This window comes from Mchenga conophoros, linkage group LG15, assembly GCF_057382185.1.
Source record: "Mchenga conophoros isolate Kocher_MC1m ecotype Shallow Benthic linkage group LG15, M_conophoros_male_GT1.1, whole genome shotgun sequence".
Classification (NCBI taxonomy): Eukaryota; Metazoa; Chordata; class Actinopteri; order Cichliformes; family Cichlidae; genus Mchenga; species Mchenga conophoros.
The window spans coordinates 827548-854938 of record NC_140540.1 but is presented as its reverse complement, the minus strand read 5'-3'; the positions used below and the strand labels follow the sequence as shown (position 1 = coordinate 854938).

General features: G+C 45.0%; 1 protein-coding gene across 1 annotated transcript; it reads right to left on the bottom strand.

The window, feature by feature from the left end:
• Positions 1 to 1270: 1270 nt before the first annotated feature.
• Positions 1271 to 27391, bottom strand: elp3 (elongator acetyltransferase complex subunit 3). Its single transcript, XM_085246329.1, has 15 exons — positions 27139 to 27391; positions 26726 to 26825; positions 25817 to 25955; positions 25420 to 25490; positions 25133 to 25196; positions 24200 to 24268; positions 23524 to 23678; positions 18093 to 18254; positions 17655 to 17781; positions 6716 to 6909; positions 5673 to 5763; positions 3152 to 3217; positions 2836 to 3063; positions 2604 to 2685; positions 1271 to 2132 (listed from the first exon to the last, which is right to left on the bottom strand). The coding sequence occupies exons 1-15, from the start codon at positions 27158 to 27160 to the stop codon at positions 2041 to 2043; spliced, it is 1662 nt and encodes a 553-aa protein (XP_085102455.1). The 5' UTR covers positions 27161 to 27391; the 3' UTR covers positions 1271 to 2040.

Genomic DNA, 27391 nt, shown 5'->3' with positions numbered 1-27391 from the left:
AAGCTCTGATAAAGCTCAGGGAGCAGCAGGTGTCTACTGCGACTAGTTGGAGGGCGGAGGTGTATCTGGTGTGTGTTGGTGCATCATCATAACAGCGTTGGTCCCGATCCAGCCAATCAGACATGTTCGTTTTGTTTCTGTAACCATAACGTTGTTTTCTTTATTCATTTTCTTTTATATTATTCTTTTATCATTTACGATGCTCATGTTGGTTTGCTTGTGATAATGTTTAAGTAGCAAAGTCTTGGCTAATGCTAACTGATGCTCAGACAACACGATGTTGATCCTGGACCAACGTGAAGGATCCTTTTTATAAACACGAGCGTTTGGTACTTAAACTTTTTTTTTTACATAACTCAGATTCAGAAATGAGAAAAAAAGTTTTGTATTAAAGTTAAATTCATGCCTCAGGTTCTCAGAGGACGTGATAACTTCTGCGTTTGGATCATACAGGACTCTTCATCGTTTAAATACAGCACCTGACTCTTCTGCGTCGGGAGCTCAGCTGAGACAAAACGTTTAAATATTTCCTCACTTCAAATCATATTTTCACTCTCAGTCTGAAAACAGGATTACCGGCCTGCTTCTGTCGTTATTTTTACACTGCGAGAGTTTAAACAGCTTCACATCTGTTTACTTAAATTCGACTTTTGGGCCGGGCGTCTAAAACGGTTTGAAGCTCACCACAGCTCGATGCCTTTCTCATCTCTCACTGTGGTAATGTTAGTGGGCAGTTCTGTAACCTTCAGCCTGCTGCACCTCGGCTCGTGTCGCAGAGAAGATGAGACCCGACTCCGCACAGTGTGGCGGCGCGGGTGGGGGACGAGGAGTCCTTTCAGATTTCACAGCTGATAGAAGGAGTGAACAAGCGTGGAGAGAAAAGCCCGAGTGTGGCGTGTACCTCACTGCGTCAGGACTGCAACACACACAGCGCAGTCACGACACAGCGGCCGCATCCGTTCAGCTCCAGTCGCCCGTGCGGTCGAATCCTACACGAGGCAGAGGTCTCCATGTCAGCCCCCTTTATCGCTATGTTTGATGACAAACGCTTTCCTGTGACTGTGGTTTAAAACAGCAGCCAGGACAGGTACGAGATTTGACCGGAAAGGATTTGTCAAATGAGCTCTCGGCGCGGGTCTGCTACCAACCCCCGGCGATGAGGATCACATTATCAGAGGCTCTGATAGGATGTGACCTTTACCCCTGGAAGCTTTCCACCTTTCTGTCGTTTAGTTTTAACGCCTCAAAGGTCTCCCTGCAACAACAACTCAAAATCTCACAAGCAGTTACTGAAATATACTTTATTGTTCCAGAAAAAGACAAGAAGGCATGACAGAAAACACAAGAAACAGGATTAACTGAGACGCTTTTATGTAACGCTAATATTCAATTTCCTGCCCTACAAATCAAAACAACAGCTGCCCGGCGAGGACGCTTTCCACTGTTTGTTCATCCGCCGCCGTCCGTTAATGAACGCTCCCCTCGTAATGGGTTTCTATGTGATTGCAACATAAACATGATTAACTGGAACCGTGATGCAGGCGTCTCATTCCATCCCAGGCAAACGGTTATTTCACGGATACCCAGATATGCCGATTTTTCTCCGCTGCGCGCACGGATCATTGGAGTGGAATTAAAAATGCCTCGGCAGGTTGGCTCTTGTTCCACGTCAAAGTGAATCAGTGCTGCTTGTTGTGAAAGAGTCTGAGCGGTGCGACCGGGACCCGTGTTTACAGAAAAAGGGGGAGACTCGGAAATGCGCAACTTTAAATAAAAGGCGCCCATATGAGGACACTGTACGTTTAAAGAATCTTAATTTGAACTCAAAACACAAGGCTGGCTTCACCCTAGATAGCGTTCCCTAATTCCTTACATCCTCTCGTACGTCTCCTTATCTTTAAAAAACAGAAGAAATGGAGCAGCGGCGGCCTCTGTGTGCTCCAGATAAAACAAGCCGACCAGCACCGCCTCCGATACTGCAGAACACCATCACATTAATATTCGCGTCCCAGAGTGCTGTTTTGATAAATAAAGTCCGTTTCAGTCCGCTCCCGGCCGGTACAGGTCCTTCACCATATACGGTCCCTCCAGCTCGTAGCCCATCTTCCTGTAGTAGTTCCTTGTTCCTACACCTGCAGGATGAATCACAGCGTTCTCAGTGTCACAGGACCCAAACATTCACATCACCGGCTCCTGATAATCTCTCAGTCTGACACACGCAGTGACATTATTGGCTCGTCACAGATAAATCTGTGTTGTTCACGAGGCCTCAGCACACCGGGCGGGCCCCCTGTTTGATTTGGCAAAGTCTCATCCCGGGATCAAACCAGGGATCCTTCTGTTGTTAGGTGAATGTGTAAACCAGCACTTAAAAAAATAAGTAGTCAGTTATTACAGTGTACAATTCAGTCTCGGCCACATCTTCAAAAACACTTCTCTGCTCCTTCAGATTAAAAGCATCAAATTTCTGGTGAAGGGTAAAGATTTTTCCTCCTTTCACTGTGGTCTCCGTGGTTACAGTTACTAAAGATTGTCTACTTTTACAAACTAAAGTGTTTGTTTTTTCTGTGTCAGAACAGTTCACATCGTCTGCATCGACTCACCTGATATAACAGCCAGTTTGCAGGAGCCGTGCTCATCCCTGGCGATTCTTTCAGCCTCCTCCATCAGCATCATGCCAAACCCCTGCACACGCAACACAAATACAATTGGTTTGAAAACATTCAGAGCTTCTGAGGTTCGGCCGGTGTGGAGAAAAACTCGGAGAGGCTCGGAGCGAAACCGTCACGGGCATATCTGTTGTTGTGTGTGCATGTGTGTGAAAGTGTAAGCCACCTGATGCTGGAACTTGCTCGGGTCTCGGCTGCTCACAGGGACCACGCTGCCATACACGTGCAGCTCACGGACAATGGACACGCCTCCTTTGAGCTCCGGGCGGAAGGACTGTGGAGAGCAGCGGCGCAGCCGCAACAGACCGATCAGGATGTCCTGCTCAGGGTCTTCATAGGAGAGAAAGGTCTCCCAGCTGCTGTTGGCCACATAGTCTCTCCGTATCAGCTCCACCTGCACACAGACATCTGTGTTAGGGAGCATCAGGAAACCACAACGTCTCCTCGGCCCGTCTCACGCTGCGAGTGAGGGCGTCGGTTACCTGGTAAGGTCGGACTTTGTGGTGGATCTCTTGGATGCCTACTTCCCGGGTTCTGACGTCACGACACTGCAGGCGCACAAACCCACACACACACACACACACACACACACACACACACACACACACACACACAGACGAATTAGAAAGTCCAATCACCTCACAGCTGTTACAGCTCATCAGTATAATGCTCCTGCACATGCAGCTTATATATAAAATAGGGGTGGGGAAAAATCGATACTGTGTAGTATCGTGATATTTTGTATCGATGCAGGGACAGCAGAAATCGATATTTTGTTACAAAAAGGTTTTTGTGCTCTGACTTCAGAGCATGTTGATCCTTTTTCTGAGCAAGAACCCTGACATCCCTTCACTGTCCAAATGTGTTTAACTGTTTTTGGCAGCAATAAACATGACAGTTTACTTATTTTAATTTAAGACATGTTTTATTTTAATTACGTTTAAAACTTTTTTATTTAATGTAAAATCATATTTTGTTTTAATTTACTTTCAAATTCTTCAGTTGCTGAATGGGCTGCATAGTTTTCATAAATAGCTATAATTGTACCAGATGGTTGCATTCAGTTAAGCTGGACTAGACTGTAATACAAACCGTTCAGTTTGTCAACAATAAAACTGAAATGAGAGAAAGACTGAGTGTGAGACTTTGATATTAGATAAAATGAATATTGATAAAGTTTACCTTTATGGACAGAATCTGAATATCGCAAAATATTTTTAAAAATTGCAATAATATCGTATCGTGCGTTAAGTATTGTGATAATATCGTATCGTGGGATGTATGGTGATTCCCACCTCTAATATAAAACAGACTTTTATCATCTCAGATTTCTCACAAGTTAAATGTGGCTCCACGTCTGGACCTGCAGTCTAACTGCACACAGTCACAAAACGATAGACAGGAAGTGTGACTGTGGGCTGCGGTGTTACCTGCTCCTATGCAGATCTAAGCCACGGCTCAAGCCACAGGTGAAACGTTTTCAGAAAGACGCAACACGTCAGCGAGCTGTTGCTGGAGGTGTTACCGTGTTAGACGGTCGTAAGTCACTGATGACAGTATGGAGCCCCATTAGGGATCTGGGGGTGTGGGGGGGCTCGACTGTTTATCTGTGTAAATGGTGATCAGCTGGTTAGCCGAGGCGTGTCCCTGCTGTAATGGGAGGAGCTCTGTCGGCGTGTGCAACACGAATTCAGACCACAGCAATGCCTAAGATCAAACTGGAGCCTCGTTGGCACCGGTCCCTCCTCTGCTCTCAGCAGCTGTCTAAGCACAGATAAAGGGCACTTGCTGTTACCACGGTAACCGCTGTGTCTCCAAATGAACCAGGCCTGAAATCTTACGGATTCGAACTTTAAAGCTTTCTGTTTCAAGGATGGCCAGCTGTGTCTTAAAGGGGACCATTTCTGCTCATTTCCAGCCTCAAAGTTTTATCCTTGGATTCTAGAGGAGCTCAGCGTTGCAGCGGCGAACACGACGCATCCCCGGGTCGAGGCCAGGAGGAGACTCGAGTCCAGTATCAGGAAGCACTGGCTCCAAGCCCGGGTAAAGGGGAGCTATCATCTTTCCTAAAATCAAATGTGCACGTCCATCTGCTACGGTGACCTCTCGGGAATAAGTACCTCACCTGTAGAGTCGCTGCGCGTGACTCCCAGCTCAAACTAATTCGTATTCATCCCGTCTGACACGAGTCGTTTGAGCTCCACCTCCTCACTCGAAGGCCACATTCATTCAGCTGTTCTGCCCTCGAGTGCTCACGGCGGTTTAAAGCCTGAACTACAGACTTCATCACAGCATTAGTTGTGTTTAAAACAGGGAAAGAGTTGAGGTAAACAAAGAGGAGCAGCTTTCTGCAAACCGGCTGGAAAAGTTTGCAGCGTCAACAAGAGAAGGAGGTCAAGTTTGAATAATTTGGCATCACAACATCAGCATAACAGCGCAGAGCTGCGTGTGAGATCGACGCAGCGTGATTCTGGTTCGTAGCCGTGTGTGGAGCTCAGCCAGACAGGCGTGAGGGTAGTTGGTGTTTTTGGGAAGAGCAACGCAGAGCTCTTTCTGTGGTGGCGTTTCAGCTCGGCTCTCGCTGTCTGATAACGGCTGCTTTTTAAATCCAGTCTCTTTAAACGACGCTCTGCAGCTGCTGACTCTCGCATGTGCAGCCCAGCCTGGTGTTTTCAGCTTGGCTGGGCTCGTACCCACGTTCTAATCTACTTTCCAGCATAAATTCAATAAATGCTGGAGGAGGTCGGCTGGGCGGGAGGGTACGCAATTCTGTGCTCCAGCAGTCCTCAGCTACACCTGTGTGGCGTTTTAATCTGTCATCTTACCCACAACAGCTACAGCGGGAAAATTACTCTCACAGTCAGCATTTGCACGTTGGCACTTGTCGCCACTCGAGTTCAACTGTTCTCCCCTTTTGTCGGATCAAATCCCAGCTGGAAAACACCGTTAGCTTCCTCCCTTAAAATAAGCTGACGCACAGCATGTCAGGCCTTATAGTCTCACCTCAGTGCCCATGTCCTTCATCCTGGCCAGTGCCAGCTCTCTCAGGTTGCCGTGCTCCACACCAGAGCTCACCAGCGGCATGGGGATGTCCCTGATGGGCGGATGATACAAGAAATGACTGAACAGCAGAGGCGCTCCACATCTTTGGTACAGTACTGCACTCGTGGTTTTCTGCACTAACAGAATTTCTTTTTTATACAGAAGCAGCTCTGCTGTCATGCTTCACGCTCACATTCACACCTGAGGGAAATTTAGAGTCACCAGTTAACCTGACCCCGCCCAAACAAAAACACTTTGGGGTTCCTGTAGGAACCGTTCATCTCAGCTTCATCTCCACATTTTTATTCTTGCATTCCATTCCTGTAGCTTTGCATAAGTCACACCTCAAATTAATTCCTATTAGACGTATAAAACATCTGCAGATTCTACTGTAATAATCGTCGCTGTGGTGGCTGTAAAAAGACAAATGAGTTTTTTATATTACATTTGGATTGTACTCAGTTATGGCCCAAAAAAGACATTTTGCACACACGAGGATATTTAATATATTTAAGGAATAAAATAAAATAATATAATAAAATACAATCCACTGAATATTTTGCAGTATTTTGATGTTTTTAGCACAAAGTTACCTGAAAAACTGGCCACCGTTCTTTTTCCCGGTGTGTGTGTGTGTGTGTGTGTGTGTGTGTGTGTGTGTGTGTGTGTGTGTGTGTGTGTGTGTGTGTCAGTGCTGGGTGAGCCCCATATGTGAGTCACTTCCTCCACAAACCGCTGCCTCTGTGCATTTTTATTACATTCATTCAAACACATCGACCTGTTGGAAGCTGTACATGCATATTTATGAGTTTAGCATCTTTGTTCTATGAAATAACCTCAAACAGTTACTGACTGCATCTTTGAGGCTTTCTCCTGATAACAGAGTTTGTTAAACTTCATCACCCTACAGATGCAGCTCTGAAGCATGACCTGGCTTTAGCCATGTGCTGGAATTATTGAGAATCGTGCACGCAGCTCACGTACCATCAAGCGTATCCACTCACCTTTGCACTCGGTACACTCGGGTCCAGGGCGGCACCAGCGCCAGAATCCGAGCCACGAGATCCACCAGAGCGCTGGGCGTGTAGCTCTTGTACCGGCCGGTCTTCCACAGCTCGTACAGACCCGTGCCTCGGATGACCAGAGTGGGGTACAGTTTCAGTCCATCTGGCCTGAAAGCTGGATTTTCAAAAAACTCCTGGAACAAGCAGATTCATGTTGCACTTTAAACTCACCGCTTAACAGAGAACAATTCACATTTGCATCAAAGTTTTATTTCTGGAATGAAGCAGAGAGTTTGTTTGAGCTTCTTGAAACTGATGAAACGGGGTCAGAGAGAAAAGGAGGAGCTGACTTAATTTATGTGACTTTTCCACACGGGTCAAGAAAAACGGGCCTCTGCAGAGGCAACGAGCCCGGCTAGAAGCAGCATCCACTGACACTCAGTTATTCAGTGGGAGGAAAGAAATGTCTGGGTCTGCGCAGTAAGAGGAGTCAGTGTGATTTCCAGTCATGCTCCTCCCCTCTGCGCACGCTATCATGATCAGGACCGTGAAAATCTGGAGTGGAGGCGCATTCTCCAAAATAGGCCGCATTATCGGTATCTCATAATCTCCCCCTCTCTCGTCACAGCTCATAATCACACGAGGACATGTCCCACACGGCCCTGCAGTGCAGCTGAAGGGAGGGAGGAGGGGGAGGAGGGGGAGCCGATCCGACAAATAACAACGCTTCGATACCAAAAGAAGGAGACCTGGGACTGGGGGCGGCGAGTATGCACCTGCTACTGGTTTGGACTGTAAATTCACAGCTTCTGTTGGTTGGTAGAGAAGAAACTCGTTAGGATGCCTCCCTGAGAACAGGAGCATCTGTACACAGGAGATAAGTGAGGGAGGAGCTCAGGCTGGGAGGAAGTTGTAATCGAATTTCTTTATCAGAACGAGCGTGAAGTGCAAAGTTCTCCTGTTGCTGCCCTTTGCAGATTTAAACTGGTCTGGGATGCTGCAGACAGCAGCGGGCCCATTATAATAGGCAGCAGCCACAGATAACAGGAAGCATGACTGATTTGCGTTTGCATTCATCTCGACCAAAGACAATGAGGAGCCCCCGCCTCCGAATGCTCGCAAACAGAGGACCTCAATCAAACTATTATTAGCAGCTGTCTGTAAACCAGTGATATACAGGGTGGGTCATTTATATGGATACCCCGCAATAACATGGGAATGGTTGGTGATATTAAAGTCCTGTTTGTGGCACATTAGTATATGTGAGGGGGCAAACTCCTCCAGATGGGCGGTGACCCTGGTGGCCATGTAGAAGTCGGCCATTGTCTTTAGTTTTTTTCAATAGGAAGAGGGTCATGTGACACATCAAACTTATTGGTAATGTCACAAGAACAACAATGGTGTGCTTGGTTTCAACGTAACTTTATTCTGTCATGAGTTATTTACAAATTTCTCTTTGTTCACAGCCATTGACATGTCGAAGAGGTTAACACATGAGGAGCGAAATTGTGTTGATATCTGGTGAACGCAGTAACCGGGTCATTGCAGCAGATTTCAATGCAAGACACCCTACGAGACCACCCATCTCCCATGCTACAGTTAGCAAACTGCTTGCTAAGTTTGGTGAAACTGGTTCAGTGTTGGATTTGCCAAAATGTGGACGCAAGAAAACTGTCAGTAATGAAGAAACATCAGTGGCTGTCCTAGCTTCATTCAGCAAGAGCCCACAGCGTAGCACTCGCCGCATGTCACTGGAGAGTGGCATTAGTCCAACATCCCTTCGGCGGATATTAGCTACTCACAAATGGCATCCTTACAAACTCCAGCTGCTGCAGCATCTCAGCGAGGATGACCCAGATCGGCCACAGAATTTGCAGAATGGGCAAAACAAAAACTGGAACAGGACCCTCAGTTCACGCAGAAGATTTTGTTCAGTGATGAGACAAACTTCTATGTGAATGGTGTTAACAAACAAAATCACCGCTATTGGCCTGACACTAACCCACAGTGGATGGATCCCTCCAAGACTGCTGGAGCAACAAAAGTGATGGTTTGGTGTGGTATATGGGGCACAACGACAGTGGGTCCATTCTTCATCAATGGAAACCTCAAGGCTGCTGGATATTTGAAATTGCTACATGATGATGTGTTTCCCTCTTTATGCGCTGAAGCTGGCACGTTCCCTGAGTTTTTCCAGCAAGATGGTGCACCACCACATTATGGGTGCAGGTCCGAGCATTCCTAGATGAACACTTTCCTGGAAGAAAGTGGATTGGTCGTCGTGGGCCAGTTGAATGGTCCCCAAGGTCTCCCGATCTGACCCCCTTAGACTTTTATCTTTGGGGTCATCTAAAGGCAATTGTCTATGATGTGAAGATACGAGATGTGCAGCACCTGAAACTACGGATACTGGATGCCTGTGCTGGCATTTCTCCTGCGGTGTTGCTATCAGTGTGTGAAGAGTGGGAGAAGAGGGTTGCATTGACAATCCAACACAATGGGCTGCACATTGAACACATTTTATAAGTGGTCAGAAACTTGTAAATAACTCATGACAGAATAAAGTTACGTTGAAACCAAGCACACCATTGTTGTTCTTGTGACATTACCAATAAGTTTGATGTGTCACATGGTCCTCTTCCTATTGAAAAACAAAAGTTGTATCCAAGATGGCCGACTTCTACATGGCCACCATGGTCACCGCCCATCTGGAGGAGTTTGCTCCCTCACATATACAGGGAGTGCAGAATTATTAGGCAAATGAGCATTTTGTCCACATCATCCTCTTCATGCATGTTGTCTTACTCCAAGCTGTATAGGCTGGAAAGCCTACTACCAATTAAGCATATTAGGCGATGTGCATCTCTGTAATGAGAAGGGGTGTGGTCTAATGACATCAACACCCTATATCAGGTGTGCATAATTATTAGGCAACGTCCTTTCCTTTGGCAAAACGGGTCAAAAGAAGGACTTGACAGGCTCAGAAAAGTCAAAAATAGTGAGATATCTTGCAGAGGGATGCAGCAGTCTCAAAATTGCAAAGCTTCTGAAGCGTGATCATCGAACAATCAAGCGTTTCATTCAAAATAGTCAACAGGGTCGCAAGAAGCGTGTGGAAAAACCAAGGCGCAAAATAACTGCCCATGAACTGAGAAAAGTCAAGCGTGCAGCTGCCAAGATGCCACTTGCCACCAGTTTGGCCATATTTCAGAGCTGCAACATCACTGGAGTGCCCAAAAGCACAAGGTGTGCAATACTCAGAGACATGGCCGAGGTAAGAAAGGCTGAAAGACGACCACCACTGAACAAGACACACAAGCTGAAACGTCAAGACTGGGCCAAGAAATATCTCAAGACTGGTTTTTCTAAGGTTTTATGGACTGATGAAATGAGAGTGAGTCTTGATGGGCCAGATGGATGGGCCCGTGGCTGGATTGGTAAAGGGCAGAGAGCTCCAGTCCCACTCAGACGCCAGCAAGGTGGAGGTGGAGTACTGGTTTGGGCTGGTATCATCAAAGATGAGCTTGTGGGGCCTTTTCGGGTTGAGGATGGAGTCAAGCTCAACTCCCAGTCCTACTGCCAGTTTCTGGAAGACACCTTCTTCAAGCAGTGGTACAGGAAGAAGTCTGCATCCTTCAAGAAAAACATGATTTTCATGCAGGACAATGCTCCATCACACGCGTCCAAGTACTCCACAGCGTGGCTGCAAGAAAGGGTATAAAAGAAGAAAAACTAATGACATGGCCTCCTTGTTCACCTGATCTGAACCCCATTGAGAACCTGTGGTCCATCATCAAATGTGAGATTTACAAGGAGGGAAAACAGTACACCTCTCTGAACAGTGTCTGGGAGGCTGTGGTTGCTGCTGCACGCAATGTTGATGGTGAACAGATCAAAACACTGACAGAATCCATGGATGGCAGGCTTTTGAGTGTCCTTGCAAAGAAAGGTGGCTATATTGGTCGCTGATTTGTTTTTGAATGTCAGAAATGTATATTTGTGAATGTGGAGATGTTATATTGGTTTCACTGGTAAAAAGAAATAATTGAAATGGGTATATATTTGTTTTTTGTTAAGTTGCCTAATAATTATGCACAGTAATAGTCACCTGCACACACAGATATCCCCCTAAAATAGCTAAAACTAAAAACAAACTAAAAACTACTTCCACAAACATTCAGCTTTGATATTAATGAGTTTTTTGGGTTCATTGAGAACATGGTTGTTGTTCAATAATAAAATTATTCCTCAGAAATACAACTTGCCTAATAATTCTGCACTCCCTGTACTGATGTGCCACAAACAGGACTTTAATATCACCAACCATTCACATGTTATTACGGTGGATCCATACAAACGGCCCACCCTGTAGAGTCAAACGTGAGGTCGATGGATAAAGCGTGGCCCCAGTTGGCTCGTGCATGACAAAAATGTGAGAGACCAACAAAATCATTCAGAAAACAATTGCTTTAAGTCGTTGGCATAAATCTGGTGCTTCAGTTTATTGAATTACAAGATGTTTTTAAAATCTTACAGAACTGCTAACAGCCACGTTAATATTTCTTTACATGAGTTTAGCAGACAGACAGCCGCTGATCCCCGTCTGTCTGGTCACGTAGTGTCAAGAACCTGAACGAGCTCCCGGTGTTTAAACCCTCGAGGGGGTCGACCGCTTCCTATTTAAACACCTGGGACTGAAGAAGCCTCTTGAACGAGAGCTTTAACAACCTAACAAACTTAAAGAAGCCCACTCATCTTCTTTTCGAGCTCTGCATGATGTACAGTCTGTACTGGTGTTGTGATTGATATGGAAACGTTTGCTCAGCCTTTTTGAAATGTTCTTCTGTTACTGGCACAAAATGTGGTGAAGACATAAAATAAGGACCTGCTATTACAAAGGAAGTACTCCACAGTGTGCTACTCCAGAGGTTATTAAGCAAACTAAAGTGAAACATCTTAATGCAAATCTAGGCACTCCTCTCTTCTCCATTTCCCCCACCTTTTCTGATCATTTCTTCTTCCCGTCCTTCAAACCGGCTGTTCCTGGATGCTCCGTCAGTAAGAGCTTTAGCTCGGATTTTTATGGAAAAGGATCCTGAAAAGCTTAGTTTGGATCCTGGAGTGAAAATTCATATTTTTTACGCTCCACTCACTGGCATGACGGGTGTCATGGAAGATTAGATATGATGAGGAGGAACAAAGGGGAGTCACACACAAGTTGTATAATGTAAGTGTCAGTGTGATAAAAGAGGCAGAGAGGAAGCCGGTGTGACTGCTGGAGGAGACGAGAGGAACGTTACAACTGGAGAGGAGAGAGAAGAAAGAGATCAAGTGAGAGACAACGGAGGAGAAAAGGAGACGCGAGAGAGAAAATACTCTGGGCTGTCTGGGAGAAACACAGACGACAGAGAGGACGAGCGACAGAGGAAATGCTGCAGGGAAGGAAACACAGATACAGCTTCCTGTCACAGTCCCGCCCTCCACGGTACAATGTGAGTCACATTCACGGGCACGACGGCTTCAGTGAACACACATGTACGTGAGGTTTGCTTTGAAAGAAGTCCACAGCTGACGTGCACCAGACTGGAGACGCTCTCACGGCTGCACTCCTTCCTTATTCTGCTCAGAGAGAAGTCCTACTCTGCTCTCATGAGTCGCTCCGCTCACAGACACTTGCCATATAATTATGTTTGAAATAAAGTCCTCCCTGTATGAAGGTGAGGATTGTAGCATCTGCCAATGAACTCCTCACACCTTCACAATAAAAGCAGAACTTCTGTGAAGAAAAGTGGGACACATGTCCCCCAGCGAGATATCAGAGACCAAAACATGACTACTTCCAGTTATTGCTGCCAGAGCTGTTCTAGAATAGAATAGACTAGAATAGAATAGAATAGAATAGAATAAACCTTTATTATCCCACCGTTGAGAAATTTGGGTGTTACACAGCTGTTACAGAAGGGGGAATATAAACTATAGAAGGAAGACACAAAGTAGTCCTATACACACAACTGAAGTTCATATGTACAGAAATATGTACACGTGTGTGTGTGTGTGTGTGTGTGTGTGTGTGTTGGGGGAGTGATTCTGGTGAAACGTACAGTGAACAAAGAAGCCGATGAGCAGGACGTCCAGCCGTCTGACAGCTGCTGGTAAGAGTGACCTCCTTCCTGTAAAAGTCTGTTGAACGAGCCGCTCAGTGCTCACACAGGCTCATCAGGGGTGGGAGCTGCTCAGTGACTGGAGGCTACGTCCACACTGGCCCGGATAGATTTGAAAACGCTCCGCGTCCACACTAGCGTTTTCAGTCGTTTTCACAGAGTTGTGCGTCCACATTGAAACGGTCGAAAACGCTCACGTTCCAGTCCTGCGCATGCGTGAAACGCAAGAAGATTCGACCTGCCTCATTTCTGTCTGCTGTTTATTTGCTTTCCGGCTCTTTGAAACGTTGCAGCAAAATGTGGAGGAAAAGCACCGAGTTTTTAAATGGACTCACAATGAGGTGGAGTTGTTGCTGCGAGTAACACAGACTTAATGTGGTGTTTGCTGTACAGTGCAGCGAGGAATGCCCAGACCTCTACATCGGAGAGACCAAACAGCCACTTCACAAGCGCATGGCACAACACAGAAGAGCCACCTCCACAGGACAAGACTCAGCATCCATCTGCATCTAAAGGTCAAAGGTCACTCTTTGAGGATGCCAATGTTCACATTTTGGACAGAGAGGACAGATGGTTTGAAAGAGGAGTGAAAGACGCATCTATGTCCACTGTGAGCGACCATCTTTGAACAGAGGCGGGGTTTACGACACCAACTCTCTGCCATCTATAATCCAGTTTTGAGATCCTTCCCAGACGCCTTAACGCCCACTCACATCCTGGGCCATCTGACCTCAGGAATTCACATGATAAGGTGGGGCCAGGTTTCACAATGAGCTCACCCGAAACTCTGGCTGATTGGGACCCACACCCAGTTTCACACCTTGGCTCAGGCGATTAGAGGATCATCAGGGGTCCTTTTGTCCCTCTGTGGGGGGAAACTCCCACTAGGTTATATCTGGGACTCTCCACCATTCGACCTTAGAACTGAAGAAGCTTCTCGGACGAGAGGTGAAACGTCTTCAAGCAACTTAAAGAAGTCCAGACGCTTTTCTTTGCAAGCTCCTTTGACTACGATGACCTGGATGACTGAGAACCTTCACAGACAAGTTAGAAGGAAGTTAGCTCGCTAGTTTCCACCTAAACATTTCATACCATGTTCTGACTGAGAGATTTTTGAAACTAATTCAAACGTACAGCTCTGCTACCACTTCCAACATAAATGAAGACAGAAAACTAAACAGCAGTGGCGTTTGCAGGGTTACTGAAGTTGGACTACCTGGTAGAGGTGGGAATCACCATACATCCCACGATACGATATTATTGCAATTTTTTAAATATTTTGCGATATTCAGATTCTGTCCATAAAGGTAAACGTTATCAATATTCATTTTATCTAATATCAAAGTCTCACACTCAGTCTTTCTCTCATTTCAGTTTTATCGTTGACAAACTGAACGGTTTGTATTACAGTCTAGTCCAGCTTAACTGGATGCAACCATCTGGTACAATTATAGCTATTTATGAAAACTATGCAGCCCATTCAGCAACTGAAGAATTTGAAAGTAAATTAAAACAAAATATAATTTTACATTAAATAAAAAAGTTTTAAACGTAATTAAAATAAAACATGTCTTAAATTAAAATAAGTAAACTGTCATGTTTATTGCTGCCAAAAACAGTTAAACACATTTGGACAGTGAAGGGATGTCAGGGTTCTTGCTCAGAAAAAGGATCAACATGCTCTGAAGTCAGAGCACAAAAACCTTTTTTGTAACAAAATATCGATTTCTGCTGTCCCTGCATCGATACAAAATATCACGATACTACACAGTATCGATTTTTCCCCCACCCCTACCTGGTATATAATGTTGTGCTACGTGATTGCTAGCGACACAGCTATGTTAGCATAACATTAGCACAGTGAAGCTGGAGGATGAACGTCAACTTTTTTTCCACTCGATAAAAGTTAACGTGAGGGATTCTGGTGGTCAGAGACAAATGCAATCGCATAGCAGGATGCTGTACACGGACCAAACTTCAGTCAGGAGAACAACTGAGATTATTCATCCACAATACGAGGTTAGTCATTAATATACTGCAACAACATGGGAACAGAGCAGCTGCAGAGAATTCAACATTAATGAATCAATGTTAGGGAAGTGGAGGAAGCGCAGTTTTTGGCTTTCCCCATATTTCAACAGTGCTTCATCTCTTTGCTGTGACTGTCGGCATATTTTGCAGACGATAATGGTTGTAGCCGCTGCGATGCTTTCGACCAAAACAGGCGCAGCTTGATGACATCATCAACATGCGCTATCGCTAGAGCGGTATAGTCAAAATCTCTATCGTTGGCCAAATTTATATCGTTTCTATCGTATATCGTTTATATCGCCCACCCCTACTGCACGTGGCTGGAAAGACAATAAAGCCACTGGACCTGTGAGAACCAAACAAACTGCCCACATCACGCTGTGCTGTTAGCCAAGGCTTCTACAAACTCTGACATTTTAAACTTAAGTATCTGAGATTAAAACATCTTTTTCAAACATGTCTTCACTTTGAGCTGAGTGTGAAAGCAGGTTACAGCTAATCTCAGAGCAACACGGCGGTTTGGGGTCTTTTCATCTCTGTATCAGATTCTCCTTCAAAGCGAGCCACGTATCAGAGGCAGCAGCTTAAAAACGAAACACAAACACGGTTTAATTATCAGGTACGAGAGGGGAAATCAATATCACTGCTGGTTCTTACACAGCCACTGTCATATCACCTGCACCGATTAGTCATATCTGCTCTTTTCCTTCATTGCATTTTCATCACCTGATTTCAAAACAAGTGGAATGAGCTCAGAGCGCACGCAGCTTCAAACCGAGTCGTCATTTACGTCCTACAGTTTGGCGCTCTGGGAAGGCAGCCCGTCTGATTCTGCGCATTCAGCCATGTTTCCAATCACAGCAGCAAACTGAGCCCGTCGTTGAGTGGCATCTGACAAGACTTCCATCAACTGTGAGTGACTGTCGCCGTCTTCTCCGGGTCTATTTTGAGACGCTACACGTGGGACATATTTGGTACTATCGCACTGTGAGGTGACGCACGCTGCTGCCATGCAGAAGAGGGAAGGTCTGACTACTTATTCCACAAACAATAAACCTGATGATCGACCAAACATGCTATTTTTAGTCTGGAGCTTTTAATCATTTTGTTTCTCAAGAACATGTCGACACACTTCTGTCCGCTTACAACTTTTCTTATGAAGGAAATCCATAAAAATATCCAATCAGGGATTCGATCCTGGCCAACGCTGAGGTCCAAAATAATCAAGTGACCAGTGACTACTTTTTTGTTTAAAAAAAAGAAGACGAGGATCACAGAAGTAAAATTTAAAGCATAATGATTCAAAATTATGCAAATTACACAGGAAGTCGCCCCTCCCCCCTCTGCTCCTCAAGCACAAGGGTCACGTGCGGAGTGAAGCGGAAAAAAGTGCGAGAGAAAGAGGCTCGCGCATTCACTTCAAAGAGCCGGCTCTAAGAGGCGGTTCGTTCGCGACCGACACATCACTACGTGGCGGTCTGCAGCTGGACGCTCGTTAGCACGGGCAGAGAGCTCTCACTGTTCGGGCTGGAGCCGAACAAAAAACTCCCTGATAGCGACTGTGTTGAGTCTGTTCCTTCCCATCCCATGCAAGGACACCTGGGTTGGCTGGTAGACTGTTTACTTAGCCTGGCAGGGCGAAGGACACTGTCTCAGCTGAACTATGGACACGCACACACACACACTTACACTGATAAGCACGCACTCATCCCCCCTCCCTTTCCAACGCCTTCGATGCTTGTTTCCTGCGAGGGAACACGGCGGGTCTGTGTGCCGCGCTGGAATGGTAGCGCTGTGCAGGGCGGCTGCTGTGTTTGCTTCGGATTACTCCTCACCCCCCACCCACCCCTGTGGCTTGTCATGTCTTCACAAAGTTGTGCTGTGGACATTTATGTGCTTTTTGTGCAGAGGAGTTTTTTGTTTCCTGTTCTCATGCTGTTCTACTATGGAAGCACAGCATGAGTAGGGGTCTCTTTTTTTCCTCTTGTACTTTCCCACTGTAGTGTACATTTCAATGTTTTTTTCTCTAATGCTACCAATCTCCAACCTGTATCCCCATGTAATGTCTGTGCTATATGTGTAAGGTCGGGGGGGGGGGTCCCATTTCACTGCAGGGCAACCTGCATGTGACGAATAAAGCTTTGATTGATTGATTGACTGATTAAAAGCTGCGTCTTTGAAACGTGTTGTTTGAGCAGGAAGGCACAACTTTTAATTTGAAGTTTGTGTCTCACTTTTTTGAGTTTCACCATCATTTGATGTTTCGTTAGTGAGTGTTTGCAGAGCGGTCGGCACCTTCCATCCAAACCGTGGCGATCTGCTGGTGACCAAAGCGGTCGAGAGGACACTTTTGGTGCAGCACCTTCTTATTCAGCCTGACAGCACCCAGCACAGCTGCTGACCTCCAGCAACCACCAACCAGCTGCTCGCTGAATGCACATTTTTCCTTAGCGACCAGAATTTTCCAGGGAGGCCACCAACGAGGCCTCAAAAGTAATGTGATTACTGTAAGGACTCACAACATTTCCTGTATATGCAGAAGACAGGGATTCACAGCACTGTACAAGCAAAAGGCTGCCATCATTTAACCTCCAAAACCAAGTCCACTCGCCCCGGTGGAAGCGGTTCCCTCTTATTGACAAAGTAATACCGATAACCTACCAACCCTCACTCGTTCCTCGTATCCGTTCTCACCTTCAGCTCAGATTAGCGGTAAAACTGCGCTAAAGAGAAAGAAAAAAGCTCACAATGAACTGCTCCACATCCCTCTCCATGCCCACGTTCGGCAGGTCTGGCATCATGTGGGCGACCACTTTGAAGCCGGCATCCTTTGCCAGGTGGAAAGACTCGCACACAGCTCGCACCGTGTGGCCTCTGCACAAACACACAAGCAGAGAGTAGCTGTTAAAGCCTGCAGGCTGCAACCCCATCAATAATAATAATGTATACTTTATTGATCCCCGTGGGGAAATTACTCTCTCTGCATTCGACCCATTCACTCAGTGAAGCAGTGGGCAGCCACTAAGCAGCGCCCGGGGAGCGGTGTGTAGGGACGGTACCTCGCTCAGGGGTACCTCAGGGTAGCCGTTCAGTGGATTCGAACCCCTGACCTTCCGATCATGGGGCCGCCACTCCACCTACTGAGCCATCCCCGCCCTGCTGTCACATGACTTCTACCCACGGACCTGTTGGTGTCGCGGGCCACGTCTTCATAGACGCTCTGGACTCCTATCTCCAGCCGGGTGCATCCGTAGCCCAGCATGTCGCTGAGGTGCCGCTTCAGGCAGTAGTCGGGCCGCGTCTCGATAGTGATCCCCACGCATTTGGTATTACTGCGCTCCGAGTACCTGCAGGAGAAAAACATTCCCAGTTACTTGTGCTGATGTCGTTTCTGCTCATTGGGTGTTTTTAAAATATCACTTTCATGTCTGTGTGATAATGTCTTTTTAATTTCACTATTTAGTCTCACAGAGTCTAAATGTTTGAGTTGCTCCATATGAAGGAAACATATTACTGGGACCATTTAGCAACATCAATTTACAGGCTGCGAGTTTGCTCGGCTCATTATCCCGACAGTTAACACTAACCTCACATTAAAGACACACTGATTAATCCAATAAAGAAAATGCATGACAGGGGGAAATGCTAAATGAGACATTAACAAGTGTTTTGTTTGCAAGTCACTGACACTTTACTGGGTATGATCTGGATCTACTTATTAAGAGATGTGTTTGTCCTGCTGGATTCAAGCGTTTTCTTTGAAGCTGTCTCTAACACCATTTCAAATGGATTCAACAAATACATCTGCCAACTTCTGACATAATTACAATACATTTTGAGGCTCTCTGGGTTATAAGAGGCAGGAGACGCGGGAGCAGTGCATGAGTCAGAGCAGCCATTGGCCGGGTAACATCTCAAATGAAGCTTGTGGTTCGTCCAGATAAAAATCTGCTTTATTACAAACAATCCCAGCTTATAAACTTGGATTCAGATCTCTCTGCAACTCTGCCAAAGTCCGTGAGTCTAATCTTTCTGCAAAGACAAACACTTTCAGTGAAATCTAAACTGTCCTGCTGAGACTTCTTCCATTTCAAATCTGACTGAACCTGATAGCATCTTGTTCATATTAAGTGAAGTCTGTCAACGGTCTTGGCATCAAACAAAAATCACACACTTGATAAAGAAAAGCAGAAACTTTAGAAAGTCCCGACTGGCTCGTCCCTTTAAACAATTTGTCTCTGAATCACATATTCAATCAGACCCTTTGTTCGAATTCTTTATAATCTCTATTTCTTTATGATTTTCAGTGCTCGAGTCGCCCCTCATTTCTTTCTGAGGTGCAGTGATTTATTGAAATCATGAAAGTACAGGACATGAGGCAGAAACAGTTTGCACAAGTTTAATGATCTTCAAAGTGAATATTTGGTACGACCACCTTTAGTCCGCTCTGCACTCTGCATCTTTTCCATGTCAGTAATATTTGGAACAACGTGCAGTATGATCATAAAAGCTAACCCATTAAATATTAACAGTAGGCCACACTGCTCACTAAGTGTCCCTGCATGCCACCTGACACAGGCTGACTAATAAAGCAATAAACAACAAGGACGCCTGAGATGGAGAACAGAGCAACATGTGACGCAGCGCGGTCACTCGTCTTCTACAAATCTCGAGACAGAAACAACATCGAGTCCAGTGATGCTTCCAGACTTATCTGAGTGACTGATCGAAATCACACACACACACAGACAGACAGACACACACACACACACACACACACACACACCTCTTCTCGTGACACTGGCCAGGTGTCATTCTCTCCGCTCCAGCTGCTCTGATGACGATTAGCTGCCTTCACACCGGCTCATATTCCTTCAGACTGTATCTGCTGGCAATAAACGTCCATCTTTTACAGTCTGCTGGCTGATTTACACCAATTACAAGAGTTTATGCTCCAGAGAGAATGATCAGATTGTGTGAGATGAATCAATAAAAAGTCTATTATCTCGGGCGATTATCTCGAGGTATCTCACTGCTGCGATCTGATCAGGAGCAGAGTGAGAAGCAGAGACATCAAATGCACACGACTTTTTTCAAACACACACACACACACACACACACACACACACACACACACACACACACACACACAGAGATAAGGGCAGCAAAACCGAGTGTTTCCTGCAGACGCAGCCACTGCAATTACCGTAATCCTAGCATCTTAACAAAGCATGCTGTTAGAAGTGCAGGGAGGATTCAGGCACACTTTCACACACTTCCCGCAAACACACTCGTGTACACACACGGGACATACATCAGAAGAGACACGCAATCGCACAAACTAGCCTCTCGGGCCTAATCGGACTTTAGGAAAGCAAATAGCTCCTGAACACAAACAGGCTGATGCGGCTGGCCGCAGACAAACCCATTATTTGGTCCAATCGTCTCTATAAACCTGACTCTGAATCTTCTCCAATCATCTTGGTGTTTCTACTCATCCACACTGAGCAGCTGCGGGACAATTTCATTCAAAACTGGCCACAAGTGGCCGAGTGAGAAATCGATGGGAGTAAAAGCAGAGGACTCGTCAGAGTGACCTCGATTATTCCTTTCACCCGAATCCTGAATGAACTCATTCAACAGTTTAATGTGTGGATTCCTCATCAACGTCTTTTTACTTCTTTCAGGAAGTCTGGTGGTGACTGAACTAAAGCAGAGTGGAATCAGGCACGCTACTTTATTACTGCATGGCACAAGCAGGGGATGCTGGGAGTCCCAGTATTACACTCATGCTGCACTGGCTTCATTTTTATTTTTCAGCTGATTATATAAACATGTAATGAAGGTTAACACGTTTGGTGACACACAAACAGCGATTCCCAAAGAATCACCAGCATGGTGTGCAGCACAGCCTCTGAGGAAACAGACCTGATGATGTACAGCAGCAGTCACAGGTTTGGACACACCTTCTCATTTAATGGTTTTACTACTTCCTACCAAGGTTATTGTCGTTAACGAAAACTAGAAGTGAAAAACATTTTCATTAAAGGAAATAAAAAATAAAAATAAAAACAAAAAAAGGAAAACTAACTAAAACAGTAATGAGTGTTCACAAAACTAACTAAAATTAACTGAATTTATAGCAAAAATGTGTTTAGTTTTCATTGATGTGTGCGTGTCAAGGGTGAAAATGAAGTTTAGTTTCCAGGTTTTTGCTTGCTGTGTCTCATTGTGCCAGCAGGTGGCAGCACGTTAGTCGAGTCGTCTGTGTTGCTGCGTCCACGCGCAGAATCATGTCAGGAGAAAGCGCCAGAGTCCAATTTGGGATTACTTTGAATATGACTGTTTTGGATAAAGCAAGTGTCTTGTAGTGGAAAGAGACAAATTATGAGGGACATTTCTAAAGGGGAAAAAATCCCACAAACCTTAAAGTGCGCTTGAAAAGCTCACACAAGAAGGCTAACCTAGCTTACCTTGAGAAGGGAGCACACTCAACCCTCATCCCCAGAAACAGAAGCTAACCGCAGGCAAGGCAGCGTGATGCATCCCGAGACAACAGGACGAGGACATCTACACAACTGTGAGTCAATTGCCTTCAAAAAGTTTATCAATTCACTTGAACCAAAATTACGAACACCCGGTGCTGCGAGAGTTAATAGTCTCATTGGGGCCAAGATATACATTTTATAGTTGCCTGGTATCAGTGGTTGTTCATCTGCCTTTATTTATTTAAAGAACCCATAGGTGGGAATGTGAGTTGTCTGTCTCTGCGTGTTCGCCCTGCGACAGACAGGCGACCTGTGCAGGGTCTGGTAGCTGCAATAGCAACATACCCAAGGATGAGCAGAAGAGCATGACTGATGTGATGAAACTGGGATTTTGTTGCACTTAATTATTGCAAACAACTAAAACTATAACTGAAACGAATCAAAACTAAACTGAAACTAAGGATTTTCACCAAACAATTGGTAAAAACTAATTAAAACTGGTATAAAATTGAAAATCTGAAGTCAAAACTAAATAAAAATAAAAACTAATGAAAATTGTAAAACTATTAAAATCCTGCTTCCTACATTGTACAAACTGAAGACATCAAATATATGAAACCAGATCTTTGGAGGCAAATAAAAAAGGTTAAATAACTCTAAATATGTTTTATCTTTCATATTCCTCTAAGCTGCCGCCCTTTGCTTGTTTTGGCAGGGCTGCAAACCTGAGATGGTTTCACAGGTGTGCCTGTCAGGGATCATTTGTGGAGTTTCTTGCTAAAACCTTGAATGTGTGCAGTCACAAAAACCATTAAGTGCTACGACCAAACTGGCTCACATGTTTATGGAAAGGAAGCCCAAGAGTCCCTCTGCCGCTGAGGATAAATTCATCCGAGTCACCAGCCTCAGAAAGCGCAGCTCAGATCAGATAGATGCCACACAGAGCTCCGGCAGCAGACACATCTCTACATGTTCAGAGGAGACTGTGTGAATCAGGCCTTTATGGTCAAACAGCTGCTACGAAACCACGACTAAGGAAAAGCATTTCATGAAGCTCATCGAAGAGCAGTAATCACAGCAAAGGGGGCTGTTTTAAAGAATCTAAAATATAAAACATGTTTTGGGTTATTTCACACTTTTTTGTTTCAATCGAGAGAATCTACAAAGTAAATAATCATGAAAATAAAGAAAAACCATTAAATGAAAATCTGTGTCCACACTTTGGTCAGAAGAGAGAGCTGCGTCTGGGCAATCAGCTGATCCACCTACTGTTGCCTCAACATAAATGGTCTCAGCGGAAGAGACCGTCTCTTCTCTCCCGCCATCTCTCAGGGTTACAGTACAGTAGCCCTGAGAGAGACACAGGAAACGGGGAGAAAAGGCCGAGGTGCGCCACATGACACAAGGCACTAAAAAAACTGGCTTATCGAGTAATAATCCAAATGTAAAAGTTACGTTTCAGATCACCACCAAAATATACAGAAGAGGTCAAACAAAACAACGGGTGACAGAAAATCTGTTAGAAGATTGCAGGTAAGACTCAGGTAATAGTTTGATGTTAACATGCAAATGGACAGTCAGAGTAAAATGAGATGATCAGAAGGCGAGAAGAGCTCAGTGAGTTCAGGGAAATACTGAAAATGGTGAAGTAGCTCCCTCTTGTGGTTACAACCTTTACACATTTTCTGAAAATCCGATGGTAAAAACACTGCAGCTGAGACCAGAGGCTGCAGGGGCGAGTGGCCGTCAGGGAAACGTGCAAACAGGCCCTGCTGCCTACAGGAAAAACCTCTGTCTAATAATCACTGCAGGAATCGACACATCCCAAAGACGTCAGCCGCTTCACAATCTCTGCATCACTCGCTGCGAGCTTTTTGAAACCAGCATGAAATCCAACCTTTAACTCCGACATTATGTCATTGGAGATGTTCTCACGTGCCTTTTCACACAAAAGCAGGCATTTACTAGCATGGAAGGGTCCAAACATGCTACCGTTGTTATTCTCAGTAGTTCTAGCATACGTGACCGTTTTAACATCCTTGTTATCAAGAGAGATCCTACTATGTGTTCTGCTCTTATTGTGAGACACAGACCCCTGCCAGGCTCAACGCTGGAGTTCATTAAATACCTGACAGCCTCAGCCACGTTGTTAGAGGTGTGTCCTGACAGGGCGTCGTGAAGGTTTCTGATGAAGTAGTCTCTGTAGTCCTCAGGCAGAGCCATGAAGGTCCCGCCCATCACGATGAACTCCACTTTGTCGACGCTGTGGCCCAGCTGCTTCAGCTGCAAATCACACCCGAGGGTTGGGTACCATTAAAGCAATGGACTTATCTGCATCTTCAGCTAAGTGCAGCAATGCACCATTATTCAGCAGAACGATCATTTTGTTCCCTCAAAAAATTAACTGTAATTAAACTTTAAACAGCTAGTGCACATAAACCGGACCCCCCACAGGCAAAGCTCCATGGAAAAAACAAAAACTGTGTCCAGTTTAAAAAAAGATCCACATGAACTGTTCCAATGACTGACTTTGCTCTGCTGCGAAGCACTAATGGGCCCATAAATTTAAATAATGGCATAATTAGGGTCAGTGAAAGCCTCGACACTCATTACAGCACCTAAATATATTATCACCGGCTGATTTGTGGAAATGGCTCATCTAGAGACCACATAAAGAGACACACTTCAATCGAAACACCTGATTAAGGTGCTTCCTGCTTCTGTAATTTCAGGAAAAGCCAAAATAACACGAATAATCAAAACAATGTCAATTTTTAAAAAGTACACCGTAGAAAATCACCGACCTGCTCCACTCGATGTCTGGTCTGCAGGTAGGGGTCGTAACGAGCTCGGATGGCTCTCATGGAAGTCGGCTGTCAGAAAGAAGGGGAGAAGCAGGAAGGACGTTTAACGTTTGCTTACATACAAAAGACAGACATGTGTTCCACAGGGTTCTGTGCTAAGAACCTTACAAACTCGTTTTATGGGTTAAATTAAAAAACATGGCTCAAAGTATCAATGCACAAAATATACAAACTTGATGTATGTGGATGGCATCACTGTGGCCTCCAGTAACACTGTGAGGAACCTGGGAGTCATTTCTGAACAGAGCGTGTCCATTGAGCTGAATGTTAAACCGTTTCGGAGGAATGCTCTTGTTCACCTGCACAATATCTCTGCAAACATCCTGCCTCATGCTAAAGGACCACTTCATGTAACTGTTACTTCTAGGCTGAATTACTGTAGTTATTATAACGGATTTATACCTCTGGGTTCTTCACTGTAGGGAAGTCACAAACAAAGACAATTCTCAAACACGACATCATAACGTGATGTGAACTTCCCTAGAAATGTAGCTACACGTGTGTGTCGAGGCACATGCGTATAAATGCTGGTCTCTACACAAACACAGCGAGAGCACTGCCACGATTCGATTTTGTCCGTAGCTTTTCTAAACCGGCTCCAGGATAAATCCAGAATTCATTTTTAAGTCTTTGTCCTCACAAAGTCCTGGATGATCAGGCAGTAAAGACCTCGCAATAACATTTTATTCTGACGAGCACGTTGCTCTCTGACTGCTTATTTGTGGATTTGAGAGTTTCTGAAAGTAGAATGGGACGCAGAGGCTGCTGTGGAAACAGCTCCCAGTTTGGGTTGTGGAGACAACTTATTTACTTTATCAGGCTTCAAACCTTCCGAGCAGGCATACACAGTAGATGAAAATCAAGGTGCTTCACCTCGTAGCCAGTGTAAGACTGTGTGGAGTACTCAAAGTCAGAGTCCGGTCCCCCGGGACAGTAGCTGCCAGAGTGAAAACAAAAAACTGATTATTAATAAACTCCTGTCAGCACTTCAAGCTCAAACATGTCAAAGCTTTTACATCTACCTGGCTTTAGGGTTTGTTCTGTGTACCACAGTATGACCACTAAATATACTTACACAGCACTGATACTGCTCATGCTGAAGCAGCTCAAAGATGAAATATGTCCTCACAGATTTTCTCTCATCAAAAAGCAAAACTTACACACAGATGTTGCCTGTAAAGCTGATGTGAGGACATCGATGAGGTTTACACATCACAGCTACGACTGCAATCTGCAGTAAAAACACAAGTTATTAAATCTGCTCCCATTTTGGGGGTTAGGTATTGTGAGAGATATAATTTCCATATAGTCTGAACGTTCATGCATTTCCAATCTTCACTGTCCATCTAAAGCTGAGCTGAAGGATTAAACCCCATCAGTGTTGTATGCTGTACTCATCCTATACCAGACATAAACACACACACATCTGCTAACATGTGACTCCAAACTATTACTCAACAAGCCACTTAGTGCATTTTATTTCAGCCTTACTGAACCTTAACCTGAAATATCAGACTGCAGGACAGAGACATGGACGGCAGAATAAACACAACGTACCCCGCTGGCAGTGCGGATAGGTTTGGCCTTTAGTTTGGGCACCAGCGCTCGACGGTACTGCGGTGGAACAGCTGCGATGATATCCACCAGTCGGGGCTGAGCTTCAAGTCCATATTTAGCTGAGGCCTGAGTCTTAACTCTGTTTGAAAACACAAAATGCAACTCGCTTAAAACTCACCTAGAACTGAAAATTGTACAAAAAACTAATTAAAATTGTTCTTTAATGCAAACTTATTTTGGTTTTATGGCACAAAAAGCTTTTTAAAAAAGTTGGAATAGGCGCATGTTTCCCACTGAGGAGATCAACGGCTCTGGTGTTGACAGGAAGAGGTTTCTCGTTGTTCCTCGATGTGTTTCAGCTGCTCCTTTGTCATATTAATTATTCAATAATGTGCTAATGTCTTTTGCACATTGTGGTCTAGCGTTGTCTTGCTTGACATCTGGATGACAGCATTGATTCCTTCAAAACCTCCATAAATCGTTGGAGGTTTTGGAGCCCCTCAATGCATTGAGGGGCTCTTCACAGATGTACAAGTCACCCATGCCAAGTGCACTAAGGCACACACACCAGATGTTTGGTTGTGAAGTTTGCATGAATAACAACAACATCATTGGCCCAGACTACAGGACTGCAGCACTTAGATGACCACAGGCCCAGAGAAAGACCCACGTCTTAAACATAAGGGGGGGGGGGGGGGGGATCTACCATCTATACTAGATTCTTAATTATTGTAATATGCAGCCTATGTAATCTACACAGTAATCACATGACTGTTTCCTGCAGCTGATACCAATTTCTAATCTTTTGTGACATGGAGGGTAGACAGTTAGTGGGACCAGTTCATTGCTGTTTTGGTTACAGACTATTGTTGCACACGCTGTATGTCTACTGTATCGTTGATTACTTACTTGTTAAGATTGATGTCTTTTCCCTTCTCGTGGGCTTCAACCAGCTGCTTGATGACATCGGCAATGGTCATCATCATCAGCTCGGCTCGGCTCAGGTCACCTGACCAAGAGCAGCATAGTGAGATTACTGTCATTACAGTGAGAAGATTTATTCGCAGGTTATTTAAACAGCTTTATAATGTGCAGGAGTCCAAATTGTCGAATGCAGCTTTACGGAGTGAATCACGGTCCAATATGCGGTGTAACGGATCTCTATGAAAACGAGAAAAGTTGCTGAACTCTTCTCTGCCGAGTTATGCAGCTTCTGTCATCATCTTATGGGACCTGCCGTTAGCATTAGCTTTAAGCTACAATCACCCTCAGCACTTTAGAAAGCAGTTTGCGATGTTTTAAACGCTTTGCCACACACTCACTCTTTTTCTTTGGCTTCCCCATTTCCTTCGTTAGTCACCTAGTCCAATTATTTACGAAAGGAGGTCTGTTAAAAGTGCTTCATCTGTCTTTAAAGCCCGACAGCACTCTGGGGTAACAGTAAACAACTCCACGTTGCGACCGAACACGGCACCTGTCGTGCGGGGATAGCGGCTGTCGCAAAATAACGTAAACACACTTTCGCAGTGTTTAACCTGTCATTTATTGACGCGTAAATCTGTTCATGAGTAAAAC